The 27,495-nt window shown below is 35.1% G+C and overlaps 1 protein-coding gene across 3 annotated transcripts in view; it reads left to right on the forward strand.

Annotated features, from left to right (window-relative positions):
- The window catches only part of MED13L (mediator complex subunit 13L), a 282,978-nt gene that overhangs the window by 15,024 nt on the left and 240,459 nt on the right, over positions 1-27,495 (forward strand). For 2 of the 3 annotated variants that reach the window (NM_001192468.2, NM_001369918.1), the window contains exon 2: positions 16,862-17,099. In NM_001192468.2, coding sequence (NP_001179397.1) covers positions 16,862-17,099 — 238 coding nt within the window. Of the gene's footprint in view, positions 1-16,861; positions 17,100-27,495 lie in introns of those variants that run through there. The other variant, XM_059876003.1, reaches the window with a different exon arrangement.

Below are 27,495 nucleotides of genomic sequence, written 5' to 3' on the forward strand. Positions count from 1 at the left end.
AAAGTTTTCCCTTCGTCCCTCACTTTCTGCCCATCCCTCCCTGCCCCTTTCCTTTTTCAGCACATTCCTGGACTCCCTGTGCTCTGGAGCTTTCCCTACCCGCTGCACTTTTACTTGGCAGCACCAGTTCTCAGTTAAGCGCTAAAATGTACATATGCACTTCAGAACCTTTTGATGTAATCTCCTTGCTGTGGTGGGGATCCTCTCCAGTTGTTTTGAGTGCACTTACTGGCACAGCATGTGCTATCCATTGTCAATTGGCTGTAATTCATTCAGCTTTCCCATGCGCTAGATTTTTAACTTGGCTACCCTGGAGGTGGAGAGTTGGCTTTCTTGCAGTTGCATTTTTCTGTAATTTCTCTCCAAGTGAGGTCGTACTAATGAAATACAAAATATTTCCAAGAAATAAAACTTCCAAGAAATTTAAACTGCATGAAGTGCCTACATAATCCAGACACACCGTTAGATCTCTGTGTGTTAGACACACACAACTTTTTTATTCTTGTTAACGTGCAATTTTTGAAAAACAGATATCATCACAGGGTAAATACAGTTCTTTATTCAGCTGTATGCACTAACATATTTTCCATGTGGTTACCATTTTCATAATTATAATTTGAAAGAGAGGAGTATTTTATAAATTTAATTAATTTTATAAGTTAATAATTCAATATTGGTAACAGGAGGTTCCCCTTCCCCATGTAGGGGTAACTACCAGTTGTTTAATTTTTATCATTCCAGGTTAGTTTACTTTTTATCATTCCAGGTTTTTAAAAAATGTTTGTGTGCTTATGAACTTGCAGTTTCAAAATTGTTTCCATTAGATAATAGCATGTATAAATTGTACGTAAGGTACAAACAATCATGATACATTGAACACCCATGTACCTAATACCCAGAGTAAGAAAAAGAACATCTTATCGTTTGTGAAGTCCTGTGATTGCTTTCCATTCTCTTTTCTATCCTTTCAGAGGTAACTATTCTGGATTTTATTTTTATCATCTGTTTTTAAACAAAGTTTTAATCATGTGAATTTAGTGTGTGATATATATATACACACATATATATAGTTTTGGGTTTTGGAACTTTTTATGAATGAACTATATTCCTTTGCAACTTACCTTTTTATTTAATACTATGTTCCAACAATGTGCAATTATCATTTACTCTTGTACCACAGTTTATGCATTCTGTTGAAGATGGTCGTATTTGTAGTTAAAAAAATTACAGGTGGGGCTAATTCTCCCATTTTCCCTGCAACATACACTTCAACTTAACATTTAAAAAATATTAAAGTCATAGAATCAAAGTCTCAAAATATTTTCGAGTAAATATTTTGCTGCCAGGTAAATTTAGATATACCTCACTGTTATTTTTTTAAGCGGTTGTATCATGTTTCACAGGATTGGATGTACAGTTTATTTAACCATCAACTGTGAGAAATATTACAGTTCAGTTTTTCGGTAACAAGTAGTTATGCATTTTTGATAGTTGAAACCATAAATTCTCCAGAAAGATGTGTCAGTTTATATTTCCTTGGGCAATAATGTAAATGCCCAATTCCTCTATCCTCACCTATTGTGAAACTTATTTAAATTTTTATACTCTGAGCAGAAAATATCTCAGTATTTAAATTTGCAGTTTCTTTATTTCTAATGAGATTATGAGAATGCTTTTATACAAACGGGTATACATATTTTGTGAATTTTCTTATTTTTCAAAAGCATTTAATCTCTAGAAAGCCTTCTGTTTTCTTTTTCTATTTAAAATTTCCAACCATTCACTAACAGGCATCTTTATTTCAGGTTAGATCTTCACATGTTGCACACATTCTCATGTCAGAGCTTTTGCTCTCAAAGTGCTTACTGAATGCCTGGAATTGCTTAACTTCTTGCCAGCTACATAAATTTTCTCATCAAGATGCTGATGAGATAGATACTACTGTTCCCATTTTTCAGATAAGAAAACTGAAGCGGAGATTCTAGTGACTTGCCTTAGGTCACACAGCCAGCCAGTCATGAGCTGAGTCACTGACTTAAAAGCCTGAGCACTTAACCTGGTGCGTTGTATTGTGTGCTCCTTTCGTTTCTTGTCTAAATCCTTTTAGAGTTTTTGTGAAGCTCTTCCTAGCTATTCCAGACATTATTGGTCTCTTTCTTTCCTGAGCCTTTTAAATATTAACAGTGTAGACCATATAATTTAGCATAAGCATGAAGGTAGAAGTCACTGGAGCATATAGATTTGCCTGAGATTAATGGAGTGATAACACAGTTTACATTTTTAAAAAGTTTCATCAGAGATTAATGGAGTAATAACGCAGCTTAAAATTTCTTCCCACAGATAGACAGGTTTTTTTTTTTTTCTCCTAGACTACTTTATTCCAAATAGAGAAATCAGTTGAAAAATTAGGGTGGTTTATTGTTTTGGTCAATGACTGGGCAAGATAAAAACCTAGGTAACTGTATAGTCTCAAAAAAACTCATCATCTCACGAAAAATTTTTTTGAAAATGAAAAACCAGTTGCAGAAATGCTCATCAGAAACGATTTATTATAGTAACATAATCATGTGCTTATTTCAAAATAAAAATAGCTTAAACAAGGTAGAAGTTTCCTTTTTTGCATACATGCAACCAGGAGGCAGCATTAGAACTGGCTTGGTTACTTTTCTCAGTCATCAAGGGACCCAGGCTCGTCCTTTCTTGTTCATTCCATCATCTCTAGTTTATCACAAGTAGCATATTGTCCAAGATGGCTTCTCAAACTCTAATCATCCTGGTGACATTCTAGATAGGAAGGAGAAGGAACTGTAGGAGGGCCACACCCCTCCTTTTAAAGGAAACTTCTAGGAAGTTCTTTATAACGCATCTGGCCATACTTAACCTCAGGGAGGCTGGGAAATGTAGTTCTTCAAGTGAGCACATTGTTTTCCCCAGCACTGGAGTGTGTTTCTGTGGAGGAAGGAGCCATTCATGCTTGGGTAGGGAGCTAACAATCTCTGATATACAGAGAAAGTAATGTAAATTTTTTATTTATAGTCTTATGGCAGTTGGATAAGAAATCATCCCAATGTCACTAATGAACTTCATTAAATAGTTCCCAGGTATTTCATAAGAGTTCTCTTTTAGTTAAGTTTAATAAATATAAATCATTAATCAGTGTCCTGATATAGTTAGGCCATGAAAATAACTATATGAAAATGTTAATAATAATAATTGAAAATAATAATAACTATTGTTATAAAATAATATTTTTTGAAAATATTGTATACTTTGTAAAAGATTCATTTATATTGGAGATACACAATATGGTTACTTTGGCTATATTAAAAATAGATTTTTTTCCTTTGAGAAATTTTTTAAAGTAGGTTCTTTAATTTAATACATTTTTTATTATCTTTATTGAGGTATAGTTTACATACAGTAAAATATTACCCATCTTAAGCAGTACGGATTTATGAGTTTTGATGAATGTGTAGTCAGTGAAACTATCCCCCACCTCCAGGCAACCACTGATCTTCTGTTACTGTAGACTCATTTTGCCTTTTCTAGGATATTTTATGAATGGAATCACATAGTATATAGTCCCCTTTGTGTGGCTTCATATTGTTTAAGTAGATAATTCCTTTTTAGTGCTAAGTTGTAGTTCTGTGTAGTTCCGGTTCACTGCTAGTGTGTATTGATCGGAGAAGGCAGTGGCACCCCACTCCAGTACTCTTGCCTGGAAAATCCCATGGATGGAGGAGCCTGGTGGGCTGCAGTCCAGGGGGTCATGAAGAGTTGGACACGACTGAGCGACTTCACTTTGACTTTTCACTTTCATGCATTGGAGAAGGAAATGGCAACCCACTCCAGTGTCCTTGCCTGGAGAATCCCAGGGACGGGGGAGCCTGGTGGGCTGCCGTCTATGGGGTCGCACAGAGTCAGACACAAGTGAAGCGACTTAGCAGCAGCAGTATGTATTGATAGAATATAGTTAACTTTTGTATATTTATCCTGTGCATGCATGCTAAGTCGCTTCAGTCGTGTCCGACTCTTTGTGACCCTATGGACTGTAACCCGCCAGGCTTCTCTCTCTGTCCGTGGAGTTCTTCAAGCAAGACTACTGGAATGGGATGCCATGCCCTTCTCCAGGGGATCTTCCAGACCCAGGGATCGAACTGGCGTTTCTTATGTCTCCTGCATTGGCAGGCGGGTTCTTTGTCATTGAGCCACCTGGGAAGCCCAATATTTATCCCACACACTGTAAATTCCCTAAATTCAATTGCAGTTGAGCCTTTAACAATATGGAGGTTATAGGAAGCAACCATCCCCATAGTTGAAAATCTGAATATAATTTATAGTCAGTTATAACATACCCATGGTTCCTCCATATCCCCAGTTCTGCATCCACAGATTTAGCTAACCATGAATCATGTAGTGCTGTAGTATTAAAAAAATTCTGCATTTTAGCAGACTTGCACAGTTCAAACCTGTGTTTGTTGAAGGTCAACTGTATTAATTTTAGTAGCTCTTCTGAAGTCCCTTTATCTTTTTAAATGTAAATGATGCTGTTGTCTGTGAATAAAAATGATGTGTTACACCTTTCTAATCTGTATGCCTTTTCTTTTCCTTGCTTTATTTATTGCATTGATTGGGAGGGATCTATAGTTCAAAGTTGAATAGAAATGTATTAAGAATGTACATCAAGTTGCAAGAGTTTCCTTTAATTCTTGGTTTGCTTAATCTTTTTGCTATGAATTGGTGTTGAATTTTGTAAAATGTTTTCTCTGTTGGGTTGATCACAAGTTTTGTTAATATGGGGTATTTTATTGATGAGTTTTTGAACTAAACTTGACTGAAATTACATTGATGGATTTTCAAACTAATGCTACTAAGTTTAATACCCAAAATAAACTCCTGTATTATCATTTTTATATAATGTTAGAGTTGATTTGCCAATATTTTGTTACTGATTTTTAAATCTATGATCATGAAAGATATTGACATGTAGATTTCTTTTCTTGTAACATCTTTGGTCTTAGTAATGTTGGTCTCCTAAAAATGAATTGATAAGTAGTCCCTCTGTTTTTTTAAAGTTTGTGTAGAATTGGTGGTATTGCTTCCTTAGATGTTTGAATAGAATTTACCAGTGAAGCCATCTTGCCTTAGAGAACTCTTTTAGGGAAGATTTTAATTTATGAATTCCACTTCTTAATAAAGGGCTATGTAGGTCTTTGTGTGTGTGTTACTTTTGTAATTGTTGCAAAGAAGTCCATTTAAGTAGTTTTAACTATTGATATACTGTTGTTTATAGTAATTACATTATCTTTACAGTGTCATTACGATGTGGAGTAATTTCTCATCTTTCATTCCCGATAATGGTAATTTGTCTTTTTTTTACCTCTCTTGATTAACCTAGTGAGAAGTTTGTCAATCTTATTGATCTTTTAAAATAACCAGCTTTTCATTTTATTGGATTTGTCTCTTGTTAGTCTGTTTTATAATTCATTTATTTCTTTGCTTTATTATTTCCGTCAGTTTGCATTTTATTTAATTTATACCTTTTCTAACTTCCGGAGGAAGAAGCTTAGAGCAATTCTGTACATTTCTTCCTTTCTGCTATGAATATATAATGCTACAGATTTCTCTTTGAGCACTGTTTTACTTGTAGCCCTCATATTTCAGTATATTTTGTTGTCATAATCAGTTCAAAATATTTTCTAGTTTCCCTTGTGTTTTTTTTTGGCAGGAGGTGTTCCTGTGCATTATTTAAAAGTTATTTGTGGGGTAGGGGAGCATTGAAGATACTTCGTTAATTTCTAATTTAATTCTGTTCAGAGATTTCAGCTTTTGAAAATACATTGATATTTATTTTATAGCCCAGCATATGGTTTCTTTTGGTGAATGTTCCATGTGCATTTGAAAAAAAAATGTGTAGTCTTTTGTTGAGTTATAATGTTTTATAAATGTCAGTTTGGTTATGTTGGTTGATAGTGTTCATGTTTTTCTATATCCTTATTGATTTTCTGTCTACTTGTTTTATCAGTTGCTGAGAGGAGGCCTGTTGAAGTCTCCAATTATAATTCTGGATTTGTCAATTTCTCCTTTTAGATATATATATCTGTATTGTGGTTCATATATTTTGAAGTTTTGTTATTAGATACCTGCACATTTGGGATTTATGTCTTCTTGAAGAATTGCCATTTTCTCATTATAAAATTTCTCTCGTCCTAGTAATAGTCCTTTTGGAGTCAACTTTGGTATTAATGTAGTCACTTGGTTTTCTTAGAAGTTATGCTTGCCTGATACACCTTTTTATGTCATTTCACTCTTTAAGTGCTTTTCTTGTGAGCAGTATATAGTTGGGCCGTTAAATATTTTATCCACTCTGAGAATTGGTGTCTTTTAATTGTATAATTATATTGATATGATTGGGTTTAAATCAGCTATTTTGGCTTTTTTCTTGTCTGTTGCACCCATTTTCTTTCTTTTTTTGTCTTTTTCTCCTTGTTTTGGGGTTATTTTCTTGGAGAAGGAAATGGCAACCCACTCCAGTATTCTTGCCTGAAGAATCCCATGGACGGAGGAGCCCTGGGGGGCTACAGTCCACGGGGTCGGGGTCGCAAAGAGTCGGACACAACTGTACAACTTCACTTTCACTTTTGGGTTATTTTGAGTACTTTTTTTTTTTTTGGGGAATGAGTCCATATTGTCTTCATTATTAGATATGCTTCTTTAGTTTTTAAGAACTGGTTAAGGGTTTATAATGTGCATCTTTAGCTTATTACTGTTTGCCTCTAAATAGTGCATTTTTTTCATTTATGTTAATGGAACAATGTATATCCACTTTCTCCTTCTGGCCTTTGTTCTGTTGTTTTAAATTTTTTTTCTATATCCAGTATCCAGTCCATGATCCATTATTTTTGCAATAACAGTTAATTAGCTTTTCAGGAAATTTCAAAATGAGAATACATGATTTATATTTATATATTGACTGTTTCTGGTGCTTGTTATTCTTTTGTGTAGATCTAGGTTTCCATCTGATAAATTTTCCTTGTAACAGAAGAACTTTTTAAAAAGCATTTATTGTAGTTAACATTTATTAAAGTACAAGTCCATTGGTTTCTGTTGATCTAAAAAAAAAATAAGTATTTTACCTTCATTTTTGAAAGATTTGTGCTTGATCTAGAGTTATAGGAGTGGAGATTTTTTTTCTTTCAGCTTGTTCAGTTGTTGGTTTTTTTTGTTTGTTTGTTTGCTTTTTAACAGTGTCGCATATGGGATCCCAGTTAACCAACCAGGGATTGAACCCATGGGAAGAGCAGATTAAGTACTGGACTACTGGGGAAGTCCCAAGTTCCATTATTTTCTGCTTGCATATTTTCTTTTGAGCAATCTGTTGTAAATATTGTTTGCTTCTACTTATGTAATGTGTTTCTTTTTTCCCCTCTTGACAGCTTTTAAGATTTTTCTTTTTGGGGCTTCCCAGGTGGCACTAGTGGTAAAGAACCTGCCTGTCATTGCAGAAGATTTTCCTTTTTATCTCAGGTTTTCAGATGTTTGATTGTATATATTTTGATTTTCTTTTTTCTTTTGGTTTATATTGCTCTGAGTTCACTGAACTCCCTGGTTGCCTGGCACCTGTTGAATTTTGTTTAAATGTGCAACTTGGTATTTAGGAACAGCCTTGGAAGAGACCCTGTCAGATCTCTGGAGCTCTTTTTCTGTATAAACTCTGTCTTTTCTGGTGATCTACTTTAATATATTCTAGTTACCGTAGACTCTATAGGACCTGCTTCATTGGTTTTCTTTACCTCAGAGATTCTACCTTTGTGTTGTCTGCCGTCCAGTATCTGAAACCAGTTTCCTTTTTTTTTTTTTTTTGGTCTGGTTTTTTGATTGTTTATGGTGGGAGGATAATTCTGGTGCTTCTTATTTTATATTTTAAGTGTCATATTTGCCTGTGTATATTATCCTAGTTTAGGGATGAGCAGACTTTTCCTTAGAGAACCAGAGAGTTCATTACTTCAGGTTAAACAGCGTGGTTGTATTGTGGAACCAGCCATAGACAATACGTGGTGTGGTTGTGTACTAATAAAACTTAATTTACAAAATAAGTGGCCTACCTGCAGGCCCTAGTTTGCTACCCCCTGAGCTACTTGACTGAGATACAAATGATATTAGAGTTACGAAGTCGTATGCTTGAAAGGGAGGAGATACGTATTTCATGTTTGAAAGGAACCTTATAAATCACACTGTTTAACCAGCTCTTTGATGTTTGAAGCCACGTCTAGCATTGACCAGCTTCTCGCTAACCCCCCATACCTATGATTCTCAGGGATGCCAGTCAGGGCTGTTTTCTTCAGTGAGCTCTCATTGTTGTTTTAGTTTTTTCCATTTGATTGTCTGCTACTACTTGGGTCAGTTCTGAGCAAATTGATTTCATCTTTCCTATGTCAGTCTTCTTTGTGATTAAATTTGAAGATTTTTCAAATTTCTTCAGCCTCTTAACTTCATTCAACTTAATTCAGCTGTGGGTTTATTTTCTTTCTGCTATTTATTCGATTGAAAGAATTGGAACATGAGGCCATATAACCTCTAGCCATATGACATGTTTAGATTTCCTCATCCTAATCTGTTAATTTGTTGCACCTTATCTAGATTTTTCTCAAACTAAGGAGCTAGGAGTTGAAAGCAGGATTGACTAGTGACTCTTAAAATCTGTTATATAGGATCTAGATACTATACATTTATCAGTGTAGCTTAGGATGGCAGTAACTTTTAAAATAAGTTACTTCACATTGTTTGTGTTTAGGTCATTGTCAAATAAAACACCCCTTTCCACTCATGCTACACTCCATTTTTAAAATCTTTATATTTTTGAATTAGTGTTGGTAAACTGAGGGCTGGGAAGAAAGTTACAGTTGAGGGAAAAAGTTATTATGAGTCAGCAAAGGTATGTATGTGTTAGAAAGCATGTTTGACATACAACTTATTGTATGGAAGGAGTTACCGTACTGCGTTTCTCACAACATGAAAATACCATGTTGGATGAGAGTCAGATGAGAGGCCCAGTGCCCTGTTGTGCTCCTTGCCTCTGTGGAGGTGATCCCTGGCAAACCTCTCGTCTGGGAGCAGGAAGAGTTTGAGCGGAGCTAGATGGGAGGGAGCATGCAGCTGGAAGCATGTCTCTGCCCACCTAGAGTTTTAATAGTCTAAAAATGGAGAGAAGAAACAGATAACAACAGTTATCTTAACCCCCAGTAAAATAAGTTTCTGGCTTTGCAACACAATTTATGGGATATTAAGTTGTTCTGAAGCTTAAGAATTTGCCTAAAATCAGTCTGTAAAAATGTATAAGTGAGTTCTCAAAATTAGTTTTAACTTTTTGTATGTATTAAATATTTTGCTACATTTTGATTAGTGTTTTTTAAAATTTTAGAACAGAATTGTACTCTGACATAGTTAAAGAATCAAATAGTTCTAAAAGGTTTTTATTGTTCTTTTAACTGCATCACACTGCTTGTGAGGTCTTAGTGTCCCAACCAGGATTTGAACCCAGGCCTGACAGTGATAACAGTCAGTCCTAACCACTGGATCTCCAGGGAATTCCTAGGTTTAGTGAATAGCATTCCCTTACTCCTGGCCCCTATTTTACCCTCTCCAGAGACATACGTGTTCATCTACTTTTGTTCATTATCTTAATTTTTAAATGTTTCTAAATACAGTTTATAATTACTTTCAGATTTTAAAATTCTGAACCTTCCACTGTTGAAAATCAAGATTTAGCTTATTCTGTCTCCTGCCTACTAAGCAAATATGCCTTTTCCATCCTTCCATTTCACCAAAATAGCTGTATTGTAATTTTGGTTAGCTCAGTATTCAGTGTTAACATTCACTTGATTATGTTAATATATGGCAGAGCCATCGAGTAAACTCTGATTACTTTTTCTTTTCTGTGTAACTTGAAGATGGTAATTATCTGGATTTTGTTTGCTTGCTTTTGGACTGTTTACTTTTTTATGTATTTTTTACTAATTCATCACCAAACCTTTTGCCTAATATTTGAATCTCCATTTAAAAGACTTTCAAATATCCGGTGTTCTGTCAGTTCCAGATTTGTGACAGGGTCTTCCCTGGAGCCATCTGACCTCTTATAATCTGGATTGGTTGCCCTCTAACTGGTGCACAGTTCACAACCTGGGATCATCTGATTATTTCCTGTAATCTTAGGGCTTCGTTTGCTCCCTCCCATGTTGAATCTATTTCCTAAATCTCATGGCTACTTACGGTTTATTCCCTCCTTTTCATGGAGTATGCCTCCAGTAGCTTCCTAAGAAAGGGTGCCTTTTATTTTTTTAAAAAACACATTGCATATTCTAAAATGTATTCTGCTTTTACACTTCATAGATAATTTAGATCGGCATAGATGTTTAGTTTGGAATACTTTTTCTTTAGAATTTTGGAGATACTACACCATTGCCTTTTTGCTTCTAGTATTACTGTTGAGAAGTCAGAAATCCTTCTGATTCCTGACCCCGTTTTACTATATGGGAGCTTTGAGGCGCTTGTCTTTGTCTGCATTGTGTTGAAAGTTTACAGTAATATGGTTTCTGTGAGTCCCTTTCAATCTGGAAATTTGCATTTTTGTCCCCACCCTTACCTCTTCACCCCTCAAAATTTTCTTGAATCATTTTATTGGTCATTTCCTCTTTCATTTTCTGTGTTTTCCCTTTCTGAAAGCTCTTTTATTTGGTTTTGAACATGCTGGGCTGATCCTTTAGTTTTATCTCCCCCCACCCTCCTATTTTTATTTATTTATTTTTATTTGCTTTACTTTCTGGGAGAAACTTTATCTTCCAGCCCTTTTCTGGATGTTTTATCGTTTCTGGCATCATTGTTTTAAAATTTCTAAGAGCCCTTTTAGTTGTTTGATAATTATATGCATAGGTTAAATGATATGCATAGGTTAAATGCAAATTATGCACCATTTATTTAAACTACTTGAGCATCCACAGATTTTGATAATTTGTGGAGTGTCCTGGAACCAATCCCCCATGGATACTCAGGGACGACTGTACCTGTGTTTATCGTTCTGTGTAAACTGGGTTGTAGCTTTGCTTTCACCACAGCCCAGATTCAGTTTTCTTAGGTACTATAAGGCTCCTGACCTCTTGAGCGTTGGCTACTTACCTTTAAAAATCTGGATGCTCTCATCTCTGCTACCTACTGTTGTGATTTTCTGATTTAAGGGAACAAAACAAAGAAACAAACTTCTTTACTGGGTTTTTTGAGGGATTTAAGAGCGAGCAAAAGCAGATGTGTGTATTTGTTCTGCCATCTTTACCTGGAGCTGATTAGTTATGTTTTAACAGACGTTTTCTGTTATCCTAACTTTTTTCTTTCCTTTGACTCGTTGAGAGGTGACTTAATATGTTTGTTAGCTATATTTTTCTGATCTGCTAGCGTAGTAACCCTATCACAGGAGGAAGTGGTGTGAGGCAGACTTGAAATTTCCTCATGTACTCACGTTAGTCCCAGATGATCACATCTGCCTTTTCTACAGATCATCCTAGAATCCTGCCAAGGATTGATATTAAGCTGCTTGTTCTGTAGTTTGAGAAATCTTTATTTCACCTATTTCTTGAAAATTCAAATGTCTCTAATGAGGGTCAGTTTCATTTACAAGTCACGTTTGTGAGTGGGATGTAATTAGCTTGGGTCAGAAGACATGAGCTCTTTATAGTATCTAGGTCAGCCGTATCACCTTGCCAAGGTGCCCTAAGATGGAGATTTCCTGATACCATTTAGCTAAATAGTTGAAAAACTAGTACTAGAGCCTTGGTCTCCTGACCTGCAGCCAGTGTTCTTTCCATAACATACCCGGGGTTCATTCTTCTCAAGTTACACTGCTTGCTTGCTAAGTCGCTTCACTTGTGTCCGACTCTGTGAGACCCCATAGACGGCAGCCCACCAGGCTCCCCCGTCCCTGGGATTCTCCAGGCAAGAACACTGGAGTGGGTTGCCATTTCCTTCTCCAATGCATGAAAGTGAAAAGTGAAAGTGAAGTCACTCAGTCGTGTTCAACCCTTAGCGACCCAGTGGACTGCAGCCTTCCAGGCTCCTCCGTCCATGGGATTTTCCAGGCAAGAGTACTGGAGTGGGGTGCCATTGCCTTCTCCGTCAAGTTACATTAGTTTTACTCTATTCCATGGCCTCTGAATACAGTTAACTTTGGAGAGCCACTTTGCAAGTATTGATGTATGTTGGTCACAAGGGATCTGATTGCAGTGGGTCAGTGCAAATAAGTGACCTCCAGTGGGAAAATTTATCAGCTCACTTCTTACATTAGTACCTAAAGATTAGGATGGTAAGATTCAATATAAATTTTCTTTAAATACATTCATGTCATAAGAAAATGCAGTTATCCTGATTCTGTTGCAATTTAGTTAGAACCATTCTGAATTGAGCTACTGTTTTGGCTGGGAGAGTCTCTTCTGGTTAAGTTCAATTCCCCAAGGACCTTGACTACCTTAGCAGCTGATACTAGCCATTGCTGAGAAAACTTCCCTCCAGTCTCTGTTACTATTGGAGTAGTTATTTTCTTGGTTTGTTATACATACCCTAAGAATTAGCTTGTGTGGTTATGGTCTTACAGTGGTAATGTGTACAGGAGTATGTAATTATCTGAGTGAAATTAATCTCTTCTGTTTATGGGATGGTGTAGTGAGCAGTCTTATACTAGTTTTCTTAATAACTCAGGAAGAGTGAAGAAAGATTCATGAACTTTCTTAAATTGGAATGTATGGCCATGAGGTCTTGTCATTGCTAACTTGAGTTGATGACAGTTTCTTTGTACTATTTTATAATCCTCTAGGGCTACTTGTTACCATTAGCCCTATGAAACATTATGGCAGAGTAGAAAGAATTCATGCTTTAAATTCAGTTATGTTTGGGATTTGCCAGTTGCTACCTGTGTGGTTATGGAAGAGTTATTTAATTTTTCTGACTTCTAATTTCTTTAGCTGTTGGCCAAGATTAGAGATTACATATGAAGGCCTCATATGTAGAAATTACATATGAAGCCTAGTATGGTGCCTCATATTAGAAATTCTATGTGAAGACCCTGCTGTGGTGCCTGGTATTAAGTAGGTGATGAATAAAAATATTTATATATTTATACTTTTGATTCTATATTTTTAAAACTATGTAATCTTAAGCTTAGGGAGTCCCTGGTGGCTCAGTGGTAAAGAATCCACCTGCCAACCCAGGAGATGCAGGTTTGATCCCTGGGTCGGGAAGATCCCCTGGAGAAGGAAATGGCAATCCACACCAGTACTCTTGCCTGGAGAATTCCAATGACAGAGGAGCCTGGTGGGCTACAGTCCATGGGTCACAAGAGTTGGACACGACTGAGCGACTGAACAACAACAATCTTAAGTATAAATATGGATTGGTTATCTTTGACAGTGAGAAATAGTTTCATTTTGGGGACATTTTGCATCTAGAAATATTTTAAAGGATTGCCTCAAGAATATTGAGTCTTGGAGATATACATTTGTCAGAAATGGGGTCACCAGACCTTTTGTGGAATTGATTTTTAACTATAAACATGATCATGGCATGTAAGGACATTTTAATAGTGTAATTGAATCTATATCCATGATAAAATTTTTTTTTCATGGACAAAGTGTTTCAATAATTTTTCCTCTTCAGTTCAGTCAGTTCAGTTCAGTCGCTCAGTCGTGTCCGACTCTTTGCGACCCCATGAATCGCAGCACGCCAGGCCTCCCTGTCCATCACTAATTCAAAATGTAAAGCTAAATCTTTGAACATTCATTTTATACTTAGATATATGTTAGGCTTTAATGGTGTTTCATTGTTACATTTTCCGTTGAAGATTGGTATAGTGATATTTAGCTTTAAGGTAAAGGGGTAAATTGTTTTTAAATGACTGGACATTTTTAGTACTTCTGGCTGAATTAGTTATAAAGAGATTAAGTTTGTAGCTTTGAAGTAATGTCACTTGCATTTGTATTATATCACTTGCTAGAAGAACTCCATAAAGATAGAGAGCAGGTGGCAGCGGGTTTCTTTTACCACTGAGACCATAGAAGCACTGATAGGAAGTTAGTGGAAGTGCTAGGATTAGGAAACCATTCTCCTGAATCAAAGCCAAGTATTTTTGTCTGCCGAGCCATATTGGATGTTACAGGTGAAAGTATTCTTGTGAGTAAATTGCGGTTCATAGATTTTCTTGGGAACTGACTCACCTGATGTTTAAATATCTGATATATTTAAATTTTCTAACCTTTTAAATAAATTTAGTGTAAACATTAGTGTTAGTCTGTCAGTTGTTTCTGACTCTTTGTGACCCGATGGACTGCTGAGTGGTTCGCGTTCATTGGTATATTTTCATTCCCCCCCTTACCTCCCTCTCCCCTCACTTCCTCAGGATCCTTGGGCATAGAATGCTTGTTTACGTGATGAAAGAAAAGTTAGTCTTCTAGTGGGAAAGAATCTGTCTGCAGTGCAGGAGATGCAGGTTCAGTCACTGGGTTGGGAGGATCCCCTGGAAGAGGAAATGGCAACCCCCAAATCCCATGGACAGGGGAGCCTGGCTGGCTGCAGCCCATGGGGTCACAGAGTTGGACACAACTGAGTGATTGAACAAGTCTTCTACTTTTCTGATTTCAATTGCTCCCACGTAGTCTTTTTATTTAATACCTTCTTTGATACATATTTAAAGCTTGATCTTTGGCTTTCTGATTAAAACATAAACAGATACATACATATTGCTTTTATTTGAAGAAACAAATCTATATGATAGAAAACACAGACAACTGAAGGGAAGCAGTACAACTATACTAGTAATGACAGCAGTATCATTTATGTTTTTGGCCCTGTGCCAGGCACTGTCCTAAGCACTGTCTGTGTATACTAACTCATTTGATCAGTTCTGAATACCATTATTCTCATTTTACTTGTAAGGGAACTGAGAGACCAAGATTAAATGATTTGCTGGATACTTCTGCCTCCAGCTAATAAGTACAGAGCTGGAAGTCAAACCCAGGAAAACTGGCTCAAATCAGATCAAATATATGATAATGATTTTCTCTAAGTGGAATGAGGACTACCAGTTAGTACAAGGACATACCATTTTATTAAACTGATAGGAGTTTTTAAAGATAGGCAGTTTGGGAGGAGGTTATTTGTGTTGATGAGACTACTGAAAAGCAATATGGTAGCATTCTTTTGTGAGTTTACCAAAGACTAAAATATTTGTAGTCTTTGGTAATTCTGCATCAAACAATCTCTCCTAAGGAAATAATTGAGGAAAATAATGTTCAAGGATGTTCTCCAGTTATAATAATTATAATAGTGAGAAAAATGAAGATTGTCCAGTTGTTATTGAATAAATTGTTTTCTCCAAGCAGTGAGTAGTATGAAAATATTATTTTTGAATGGTAATTAGTAATATAAAAAATATTTATAGTAAATGAAAAAGGATATGAAAACATGTAAACTTCAAAATGTTTAGGTACAGAAAAACAGGAAAGTATGCTGATAATTATTTCTCATATGATAATGGAAAATAATTATTTCTTGTGTGATTAGTTTACTTTTTTGTTTGAACCTTTTCCTTGGCCAGGTATATTTAGTTGGAGGAAAAACCAAGTGGTCCAAAGAGAAAGCCTAAATGATGCCAAGACCAGGTTTTACTGAGAATTTTCATTAAAGATTAGATTTCCACATCTCATACTGTGAAAGGAAAAATTAGTGAATTTCAGACAGTTCTAGTTTGGGTGTTTGTATTTTTGGAATCATTTTCTTTTAGTGATGCTTTTTTGGGGATTGAAGAAAACTGATAATTTTTTCTTGGAGATGTTCTTTATAGTGATTGTTTTAGGACTTCAGCTTGTTTTAGTTATGCTAGTAGAAGGTAACAGTTACTTTTCTCACCTGTGGTTCTTGTTTTTCAAAAAGCAACTTGACAAAAATTATTAACTTGGTGGTTGGGAGTGGTGTGAGGAGGGGCAATATGAGTGAGTAAGGGTTAAATGCAAGGGATACATGGACTCTTTGGTACAGAATTATGTTATGAATAAGTTTTACTATCAGTTTTGAATGCATAGTTGTAGTTCCTAGTCAAGTAAGGAATTCAGCTTTTGTTTGTGTTGAAACATCCTTGAAACTTCGTTCTTTTTAAACTTAATACTTAAGAAATTTTAGAATACAAATTCTCAAGACAGATCAAAGATAGAGGATCTGCTCTCAGCTGGTTTAAAGTTACTATGTTTCAAAATGTGTTTTAAAAACAAAAGACCAAACTGCACTAGGGAATTGTTATAGAAGGAAAGGTTTTCTGTGTGCCACACACTAAATAGCAGGAATAAATTGCCGATAACATTCCATTAGTTTATTAGCAGGTTATTTTGGCTTTCATAATGAAGTACTATGTTACTGCATTGTATTTCCCCAATTAAAAAAGATTTAAACTATAGTTTCTGGATGGGATGAAATTGAGGAAATTCTTTGAAAGAAATTATTTCAGTTCTACAGACTCTTGATTTCTAAATGTAATTTATGAGTTAAATAAGGAATAATAATATAGAAAGTTTTATGTATAGGGACTTTATAGTAAATAATAGATAAAAAACGGTTCAACAGGAAATGATTACTTTTTTGCTGTATTTTGATACATAATGTATTTAGAAATCTTGATAGGAAGAAATGAACTTTCTACCCCCTTAAAAAAAATCAAGGATTGACAGAAATTTGTAAATATTATTTTTAGCAGATTTATTTTTCTGTATTGAAGCCTGTTTTTAGTGTTCTTTATGTGAAGAAAACAGTCAAAATTGTAATTTTCTTTTTCCAGGCTGAACTCACAGGAATCAAATGGCGTAGGTACAATTTTGGAGGGCACGGGGACTGTGGACCCATAATTTCAGCCCCAGCCCAAGATGATCCAATCCTGTTAAGTTTCATCCGCTGTCTCCAAGCCAACTTGCTGTGTGTATGGCGCCGTGATGTCAAACCAGATTGCAAAGAGTTATGGATATTCTGGTGGGGAGACGAACCCAATCTAGTGGGTGTAATACATCATGAACTACAGGGTAAGTTTTTTGTTTTTTCTTAAAAACTATCTGCATTATATATGTTTTGAATAGTGGTAAATTCTGAAAAGGTTATTAAGACTTGCTAAGAAGAAAAATCCAAGTATTTAATGGATTTGTGTCAAAGGAACCTCTTTACTCTCACCCCTCTTCTTTCCACCCCTGTTTTTTTTTCAGATTCTTTCCCATTCATACTGGGACTCAGTACCTTGAGAGCCACTCTATTAAAGTATAGTGTCCCCTGGGTGTTTGGGTTGGAATTGAGGCTAAGATCTACTGTATTAAAATGATAGTGAAATGTGAGTTATTAGAGCAAGTCAGTGAAATGAAAAGAATTTTTTTTTTCTTTTTGGACTCGTGCTGTTATAGTTTTTGCCAGCTGAGCTCTGGTGGAAAATTGTAAAGTGATAATAGAAACTTAGTGCAAGCCTTATTGGACAGAACTATGAGGTGTCATTGCATAGTATATTTAAAGAAAGATTTATGTAAAGAATCTACTCTGGTTTTGATGTAGCATGTTTTCCTGTGTTTTGTTCCTGCTTTTTATGTAAGTAGGTGATTCCAGGAATTATTTGCTCTAATGCTGCCTAATGTTTAACTTCAGATTACCTCTGATATCTGGAAATTTTGAATTAGTATAAGACTTTGATTTTTCTGAGCTATCAATACTTTTTGTATTTACCACCAATTTATAACCAGAGGAAATTTTATTGATATTCTTTGAATTTCTAGTAAAACTTTTTTACCTCTTTCCTTAAATGTTTTCGTCTAGTATGCTAAAGAATTTTTCTAAATCAGGGCTAATTCTGATTTTTAGTTCGGATAGGTCATTAACTCTTTTGGACTTAGTCTCCTAGAGCCAGCATTTATAACGTCTGCTGCTGCTGCTGCTAAGTCGCTTCAGTCATGTCCGACTCTGTGCGACCCCATAGATGGTAGCCCACCAGGCTCCCCCGTGCCTGGGATTCTCCAGCCAAGAACACTGGAGTGGATTGCCGTTTCCTTCTCCAATGCATGAAAGTGAAAAGTGAAAGTGAAGTCGCTCAGTCGTGTCCGACTCTTAGCGACCCCATGGACTGCAGCCCACCAGGCTCCTCCGTCCATGGAATTTTCCAGGCAAGAGTACTGGAGTGGGGTGCCATTGCCTTCTCCGTTATAATGGCTAAATTACTCTTATTAATTTGTGGTTGAAAAATTTTGGTTAGTGTTTGAATGTTTTGTTACTGCGTATATTTAATTTTTTTTTATAGGAAGGAGTAAAACTAATTTTAATGTATCTGAGGATCTATTTTAAAGCATCTAAATTTCCCTAAAGGATTTCCCGCCAACTTCTGCTTGACACCTTCCTGGCTTTTCTTTACAGCCACTTTTTTTTATCTGTGATATCTCCTGCCACAACAGCCAGAGGGCAGTAAACCACAGTGGACTAATTGAGCTGTTTACTTTATGGTCCATTTGTTCAGCTCAAACCTTTCTCCCATAGTTTTTTAGAGTATTTGGTTTATATATATATAAGAATCTATTCTGGGTAAGATTGCTTACCTAGCTGGTTAGTCAGCAAAATCTCAGAATTATGTACATCTCAAAGCTTATTACATGTAGTTTGCAGTGAACTCAGGTAAAATTAGTTTTAAACATCTGGTTTCCGTTTAATCAGAGTTTTTAAAATAAAATACCTCCTAAAAGATAGCATTTATATTTGTCCATTTAAGTATCAAAGCATATCTTTTTCTTCTTTCACAGTATTTTGCACACATGGTAGAGGAATATAACTTTTTTTTTTTTTTCCATTTCTTTCCCCTTCATTTTCTGTGATTGTTTCTGACTCAGTCTCACTCTCTTTCTTTTTCCCTGTTGATCCTTTATGTTTTAACTTTTTGGTCTGGTCTTTACTGTTAGCAACACAAATAATCATTTTATAATGAAGATGAAACCAAGCCCAACTATTACTTAAGCTTATTTAGTTGTTGTATAAAGTTATTTATCCATACCAAAAAGGCACATGGTCAGTGTTTTTAGAAATAACTTGCTAAGTTACTGTGTTATTTCTCATGAATTTTGTTACTGTGTTAACGAAAAGATGTAGCCTGTTTGAATATTTTATAGTTGCTATAGATTGCCTATGTACATTTGTTCATGTTTTAAGTGTTTTTTGTGGTACATATTTAAGATTAAATTCTTTTAGATCGTTTTATAAATTACAGAAATATTACACTTTAATTAGAAAGTTAGGAAAACAGAACTGCCAAAGGAAGAAAACAAAAAAAACAAGAATCCCGAAGTCTAAAGCAGAGTTTTAATGTTTGGTGTTTCTGTGTATAAATGAAAGTGGTATCATACTGTTTTTTAACTCAGCCCTTTTCACTTAACGGTGTCTTATGAATGTTTTCGCCTGAGAATGATTGCGTTTTAATTTTCTTCCCTATTGAGTCTGAAAACAGTGTAAACTGTTTATTTTTTGGTATGTCACCAGGGAAGTATTAGCGTGATGAAACAATCATAACTTTGTTAAGTACATCTACTCTTTTTAACATGTTGAAAGTGTGAAAGTTATTAGATCAAGGCAAATGATCTTTTCTGTAGGTAAAAGTGGTTGCAAAGAGTAGTTTCACGTTTCAACTAATATTAGGAAATATATGAAACTTAATTAGAAAAACGAGTGACATAAAGACTGCTTTGTTTCAAGTGAGGGAGAATATGACATGTAGAGCAATCATGAAAAAAGGATACCAGGGGAGTATTGTAATGGCAGTCACACAGATTTAGGATACTTTCGATCTGTTTCATTCTCTAGTATGTGTAAGAATGATTCCATTTTGACTAAAGTAAATTTTGTCAGGGTCCTTTAATATTAAGATAATGGTACCATTATTTGTAGCATTCTCTATTTTTAAGGGACATTTTACTGTCCTTTAAAAAAATGCTTTTTAGTTATGCTATTAGGCATTTACCTTTGTTTTTACAGTTAAGCCCAAATAGCATTCTACTAAGAAATGTCACAAAGCATTGTATTTAAGTATATGCAGAAGGAGAACAATCCTGTAGGATACACATAGTTTTATATTACATTTTTTGTTCAATTGCTTAAAATACCTATGAAATAGTCTATGAGAAGACTAAGATACGTTTATAACTGGTCTCTGTCACTTGGATGAACACTTTTGGGCTCTTGTTCAGGGAGTTGTTGTTTATATTGTATAGCATAGTGGTTCAGAGGTTTGGGTTTGAATCCCTGCTTATTGACTTGCTTGCTCTGTATCTTTGGTTTAGTTATTTACCTTATTCGTGCTTCAGTTTCCTCACTCTAAACTGGGTTACAAGAATAAAAAATGTTTAAGTACTCAGAAAAGCACAGAGAGCAAGCTAATCTAGAATTGTGACTACTGCTGCTACTTCAGTACCAGCAATTAACTCAGACGTTAAAATGAAAACATTTTGGCAGTTGGTCTATGTGGTATAACATTCACTATTTGCTGATGTTTGTCAAATACTAGTTTTTTAAAGTATACTTTTAGATTGAAGTAATCATTTTTGAGTTTGTTAATGTCGAATAACTGAGAATAATAAACTGAGAGCAGTGAAGATGTTCCTATTCATAGGAAATTTGTCTAGATAGAGTCTGTAAACAGAATTTCATAACAGACCTTAAATTATGTTGTAAAGAGGTCAGAACTTTAAGATTTGACTCTGTTGGATCCCTGTAATGTAGATTTGTAACTTTACTGCCTTTTCCACATAGAGGTATCAAAGGACACTGGCTGAATACTGAATATACAAGTATTTCCTTCCTTGTTTCCATCTCTAAGTACCTGTATCAGCAGGTCCAATTATAGGGTTTTGAAATCTCTACCCTTGATAAATTATAGTCTGAAAAGGATATAAGACAGGCACACAAATATGTATAATGCAGGGAACACTGTAAGTATATAAGAGAAATACAGTATATTGACTGCTTTCCACATTAGCAAACATTCAGTTCCAGGTGTGTGCTGTGCTGAGTCGCTCATTCGTGTCCAACTCTTTGCGACCTCATGGACTGTAGCCCGCCAGGCTCTTCTGTCCATGGGATTCTCCAGGCAAGAATACTGGAGTGGGTTGCCATGTCCTCCTCCAGGGGATCTTCCCAGCCGAGGGATTGAACCCAGCTATCCTGCATTGCAGGCGGATTCTTTACCGTCTGAGCCACCAGGGAAGCCCTCAATTCCAGGACTAATGCATAAATAAGTGTTCTATAAAGTTTTCACAAGAACACTGTAAGTCCTAGTGAGAAACCTTGGTTTCTGGTCTGTTTATTTAGTCTCTATTAGGCAAGAGCTGTGATCAGCCCTGGATGTGTAAAAATGAATCCTCATCTTTAAGGAGCTCACAGTCTTACTGGGGAAGCAGCTAAATGAGTCCATAATGATGATATAGTGGAGTAAGCTCCAAATGTTTAAGTTAGGGATCTCGCAGAAGTACCAGATGCGACTTCAGGGAAAGAGATAGGGAGATAGGGGTGAAGCCCAGAGGCTGTGAGGCTTGCGGTGTCTTACAGGATACATCTGTTACATAGGTTGCAATGGAATTTGCCCTAGTCAGAGAAAGTAGCCTCTGTAAATGGGCCTTCAGGCAGTGAATGAACTGTGGAAGAGGCAGGCTTGCCCAGAACGTGGGATATGAGTGAGATAGTTGGGGGAAACAAAAAGTGGGGAGGTGGGCCATAGTGTGGAGTTCACTGAAGCAAGGACTTAATCTGATAGATTTTGAGGAATTGTTACAGGTTTCTGATCAAGAAAGATAATTAGAAAGATTATATATAAGATATTGAATATGGGCAGGAAGACCATAATATTGTAATATTTTATTCTGAATTGAGTTATTAAATGTTTTTAGTTTAGGATACAGATTTAAATTGAAAAATACCAATGACTATGTACTAAACTTTATATTGATAGTTTTTGCCCGTTTTATTTTATTATAACTGGGCTGTTTTTGCTTGACTAAATTCTTTGCCACATTTTTCAGTTTGATTTTTAGAGAATAATATATTATGCTAAATTGACTTCTTATTTACCAAACAGAATCATTTTATAAACACAATTGTTTGGTTATTTCATTGCCTGTTAGTCAGTAATGGGAAAGACATGCAATCTTTGAGTCCCAAAATCATACAAAGAGCAAGCACAGACTTCTAGGGATTGGAGATGGCTTGACCCAAAGAACTCCTGGTCCAGAAGAAGTATCTTACACAGATTAGTTGTGTATGTGCTTAATAACGTTCATTGAATGAATGAATGAAAAACCTCTTAAATGATTCTAACATAGCATGGTTTATCCTTTCATAAGGTTGATTTATAATAAATACACTTGAAATTTTGAATTATTTGATGATGTGAGAAGATTGAAACCTAGTTAAGGCATTATTATTTCTGTTTTTGATTCTCAGTGAGGTGTAAATATCCAGTATAAAGATGCCCTCCTACTTTTGTAACTGTTAAGTTTGGGGCAAAACTTTGAGACTGTGATTGTTATTTTCCCCCATAACTTTTCACTCTGGCTTGAGGAAGAACCTGAACCTGTTTAAAGACAGAGTACTTCTTCAATCATCTGCTTTTACAAAAGCAGTTAAAAGTTCAAATGAAGATTGTTCTGAAGTCATGAGAAAGATGGGGGGCAGGCAGAGGAGAGAAGAAAGGATGAAAAACATTCAAGAGCTCGCAAAGGCAGATTATGTTGATCAAGCCAAACTCTGAAAATTAATAGCCACTTATTGCTTAGAATACTAAAAAGAGAAGTGTTGGCATTGAGTTTTCATAAAATCATAGACAATGAAGTATGTCTACACAGGAATGTATTACCATGTATGTGTATCTTAACAGTGTGATTTTTCAGTTGGGTTTTGGTGATTTCTGATTATCTTTGACTAAATGAAATGAATTTTAGTCAGCATTGTAAATGGATTTATTCTCAGTTGCAATGAAAAAGAATTGCTTTCTCTGAACGTAATGACACCTTTACATATAAAATTAATAGGAATGAAATTAGGTAAAACGTCATTTAGTTTGAATTTTTCTTCTAAAGAAATTTCTTCTGATCCCTGACTTTCCACTCTGCTTTTATATCTGTTTTGTCATTATTGATAGTTCATTTATGATTCATTAAAATTAATCTCTGGCTAGATTGAAAAAGCTTTTTTCACATTGTTTGCATTTATTTATTCTTCAAGTGTATAAATCTAATGTTTTTGAAAACAAGTGAATTATACCATTCTACAACATTCTAGATTTCTAATATTAATATTTTATGTATCAACATTTATATGGAGATTTCATTACATGGCATTAATAATTCTTGAGATTGTTAACACAGTGTATCTGAAAAGTAAATGTTACTTTAATTTTCATATTTGCTTTGTGGAGGATAATAGAAAAATACATTTATGTTTCAAAAGAAGCAAACACTTTGATGGAAAACATGAACCGAGTGGTAAATGGTAGCTAGTTCTGAGTAGTTATAAAGTATTCCTTGTTTTCACTGTGTTTTGTTTTGAAAGAATTAGCTTGCTAAAAAACTATAAAATAGTAATAGTTTTCATTGTATGATTATACAAGTGATTCTAGTGTGTAATTACTGAAAGATTTAATAGAAAATTATACATTTTATTTTTAAAAGAGAAAGTAAAATACTTATTAAGACTTTGGTAAGCAGTAAATTTATATTGTAAAATGATGGTTAAGATTTCAGAATTCTTTCATATGAAGAATAAGAAAAGATGTAATGGATTAGATAGAATTATTAAGCTAAATGTGCTTGAAATTGAGAGAATAAGCTGAAGTCTAATTTTTGAATGTAAATAAAATCGATGTGTTACCACAGGCAACTTACTGAACCATGTAATTAGTTTTTTCTATGAAAAATGAGACATTTATATAGAGATTGTAGTGAAATAGCATGTAAAGGACTTATGTTCTAATGATATGAAAATTAAACGGTAAGAAAAATTATACTTTAAAGATGGTTGCTTTAGGGAAAAGTTAAATCATTTGATTTGCAGGGTATGTGTGTGTGTGTGTAGATTTATGTTTTGGTAAGTATGTATAAGCATTATATATAAAATTACCTACTCTATAAAGTAAACCTGAATAAAACTCCCCAGTAATGAGGTGTTAAAGTCACCACCACAAGTAGGGTTGCAAATTAACCTAAAAGTAGGTAAACTTTCTCGGTGTATTCCAGCTTTTGTTTTTTTCTTTTTGCTTGATACGTAAGTAGTTTTAGTGATGAACACGGTTCAAAATCTTGTTCTATTTTAATAGAATACTTTTAAGATTTAAAATAGGTTCCTATGCATTAAAGTACTATAAAGATTTCTTTGTCCAGTAAAGCAATTTCTTTATCTCTTGTTCAGAGAGATTGATCTAAGAAATTAAAATGTGCTAAATTGGAGAAAAAGTTAATTTAAAGGCCTAATTAATTCAAGAAAAAATACGTATTTGGAGATTAAAATTGAGTGATATAGATATAAAATTACACATTAGAGAACAAAACACTTTTTGCTACACACTTTACAAGAAAATCCTTTGCTGACATATTCAGTCAGTCTTACTGTTTGAAGTGTTTTGTATAGAAGATAAAATTAGAAGTCTCTAAAATAAAACTAGGTTTTTTAAAGGAAGGAAGAAAGTGGGCTGAATCTTGGTGGTTCATCATTGAGAGGACTCCTTGAGTGTCCTGTCCATTCATACATTTGAGTTAGCACACCCACAAGGAAATGGATGCTTATAAAAGTCCATGACCTAGTCATATCACTAGTTGTAATGGAACTCAGATCCATACTTTATGCCTTAATTAAAACCATTATTGTCTCTAAAGCTCTATATAACATAAACTGTGTGATTTACTCATAGAGTAATTCAGTTCTACCATATCATTTAAAATAAACTATTAGAGTTCTATTATCTATGTATCTAATAAAATCTATTTTCTGAACTTACAGATAGAGCACTGACTTGCTTAATTCTGGACATAGGGCTTATGTTTTTTTGACTTTATTTATTTATTAGTATTTTTAAAAATTAAATTGAATTTGTATCTTATATTGGAATATAGTTAATTTGCAGTGTTTCAGATGAACAGCAAAATGATTCAGTTAGGAGCTAGAATTTTTTGTTCTGTATAAAAAATGTTTTAATGGCAGAAATAACACATAGTATATGCTTCTTTCCTCCCTCCTCCCAAAAGATCTCAAAGGTTTAGAAATGTTTTAAGCACTAGAGAATTATGAAATTGGATTCTGTTGCTTTAAATATTTCATGCCTAAAATTGTCCTGATGCTACCTGAGGAGTTTTTCATTGAATATCATTATGGCTAGTAAGTGTTCAGTAATTCTCTTTACTGCTTCATCTGTGTACATATTTCTGTACAATTTCCCACAAGTACTGGGCCACATACCTATTTCTTATAAACCCAATATTGATTAAATGTACTCTTGGTATAGTTGGGTCTCGTTTTGATCCTGGCTCTGTGGTACTGTGATTTGTCTGTGACTTCAACAGAATAAGCATTATCCTCTTGAGGCCCACCTAGGATTGAGCTTGAAGGCCTTCTGCAGTAGCCACATGATCATACAGTTAGTCTTGTGTGTGTGTGTGTGTGTGTGTGTGCGCGCTGTGATAGTGTAACTGAATATGAGCCAGCTGCCAGGCTGTTGTGGTAGAATAATACCTGTGGTTTGCAGTTGATCATGCAGCAAAACTGGCTTGACTTAAAACAAATATTAAGATTAAAAATTGGATAGAGTGCTTTTGTGTTGAAAAGGATTGTGTGTATACAGTGGTAAGTTGAAAGGTAGCGCATTCACAGATTTGTCATGAAAAACCCCTTCCTCATATTTAATATAATGTCATATGGAAAATATATTTCATTAAAACATTAGCTTTATTTATGGCTTTACTAGCCTTAGGGGGAGGTAAGACTTTTTGCTCATCTTCTTGAAGGCTTATTCTATGCCTTCAGTTGGAGATAAGTAAATATTTGTAGAGTGACTGCCTGAAGAAGGAAAGTGTGAACATCATCAAGATGAGGTCTCTTCATTAAGATTATTTTTCTTACTGGTAATCTTGGGCTTGTTTAAATGTAAGCAGCTTTGATGTTTGCTATTTATAAGAGGGCAGATTATTCACATTGAAATATATTTAGTCTAAAGGAGAAAAATTTGGATACTGTCAGTTCAGTTTTAGGCAGTGTATTTTTAACTTATTTTAAAAGTAGCCTAGCAGATATTAATAATGGAAAGGGCGCCTGCCTTGGCATTCTTGGACAAATTACATGCAACTCTGTTTAGGAAGGAAGGAACATTTGTTGGCAGTGACTTTTATGGAGACATTTATCACGCCGTTTCTTGGTTTCATGAAGAGTATAACAAGGAGGAGCCCTTGATTCCAGTAGCACATCTGGGGTTGGAACACATACCTGGTTGCTATAGAAAAGGTTTCATTAACCAGAACTCAGATAGCCAGAGCCCTTAAACCTATTCTTAATAAGCATAAGCCATTGGTAACTCAGATGGTAAAGAATCCGCTTGCAGTGTGGGAGACCTGGGTTCAATCCTTGGGTAGGGAAGATCCCTTGGAGAAGGGACTGGCTACCCACTCCAGTTTTCTGGCCTGGAGAATCCCCATTGAGAGAGGAGCCTGGTGGGCTGTAGTCCATAGGCTCGCAAAGAGTTGGACACGACTGAGTGACTTACAATTTTTCAAAGCAAATTTTACCAATAAAAGGGTTAAATGACTTAAATGAAGCGCTCTCTGTGATTAGTCCTGATGTGCACAGATATCAATTTGATGCACAGCATGGTTGGGCAATGAGGTAGAATACACTTGGGCAAGAACATCTTCCTCAGATGTCCTGGAATACTGATTCAGCTCAATTGCCCCCATGTTTCAATTTATAGTATTTTGTAACAGCAGTAAAATAACGTACAAAAGGATGTTTTTAAAGCATCCTTTCAGCTTTGTAAAGTATTACTGCTCTTTAATGATCTTTAATATTTAGAGTTACCATCATGTATTTAGCCAGCAGATATTTATTGAGTCTGCATTATTTTAGGTGCTGTACAGAATATGAAATGAATGAGAAACATATTGTGTTCTTCAGAAACAGACACTCTTAATAGGGGACACAACACATGTACCTAGAGCATTATTGCAAATGTCCTGAGAGGAACACACACAGTCTTATTGGAGTTATTTGGAAAGAGGCAGCACTTTGAGGAACAATTGATTCTTAAGCTGAACTTTAAAGAGTGGGTAGAATTTGGGTATATGACTGTGTCATGGCAAGAACATTTCAGGTATATGAAATTGCACGTGCAAAGAGACAGAGTAGGAAAGTTTGCAGTATCTGTGGGGGAAGAGT

Source organism: Bos taurus, chromosome 17 (genome assembly GCF_002263795.3).
Source record: "Bos taurus isolate L1 Dominette 01449 registration number 42190680 breed Hereford chromosome 17, ARS-UCD2.0, whole genome shotgun sequence".
Lineage (NCBI taxonomy): Eukaryota > Metazoa > Chordata > Mammalia > Artiodactyla > Bovidae > Bos > Bos taurus.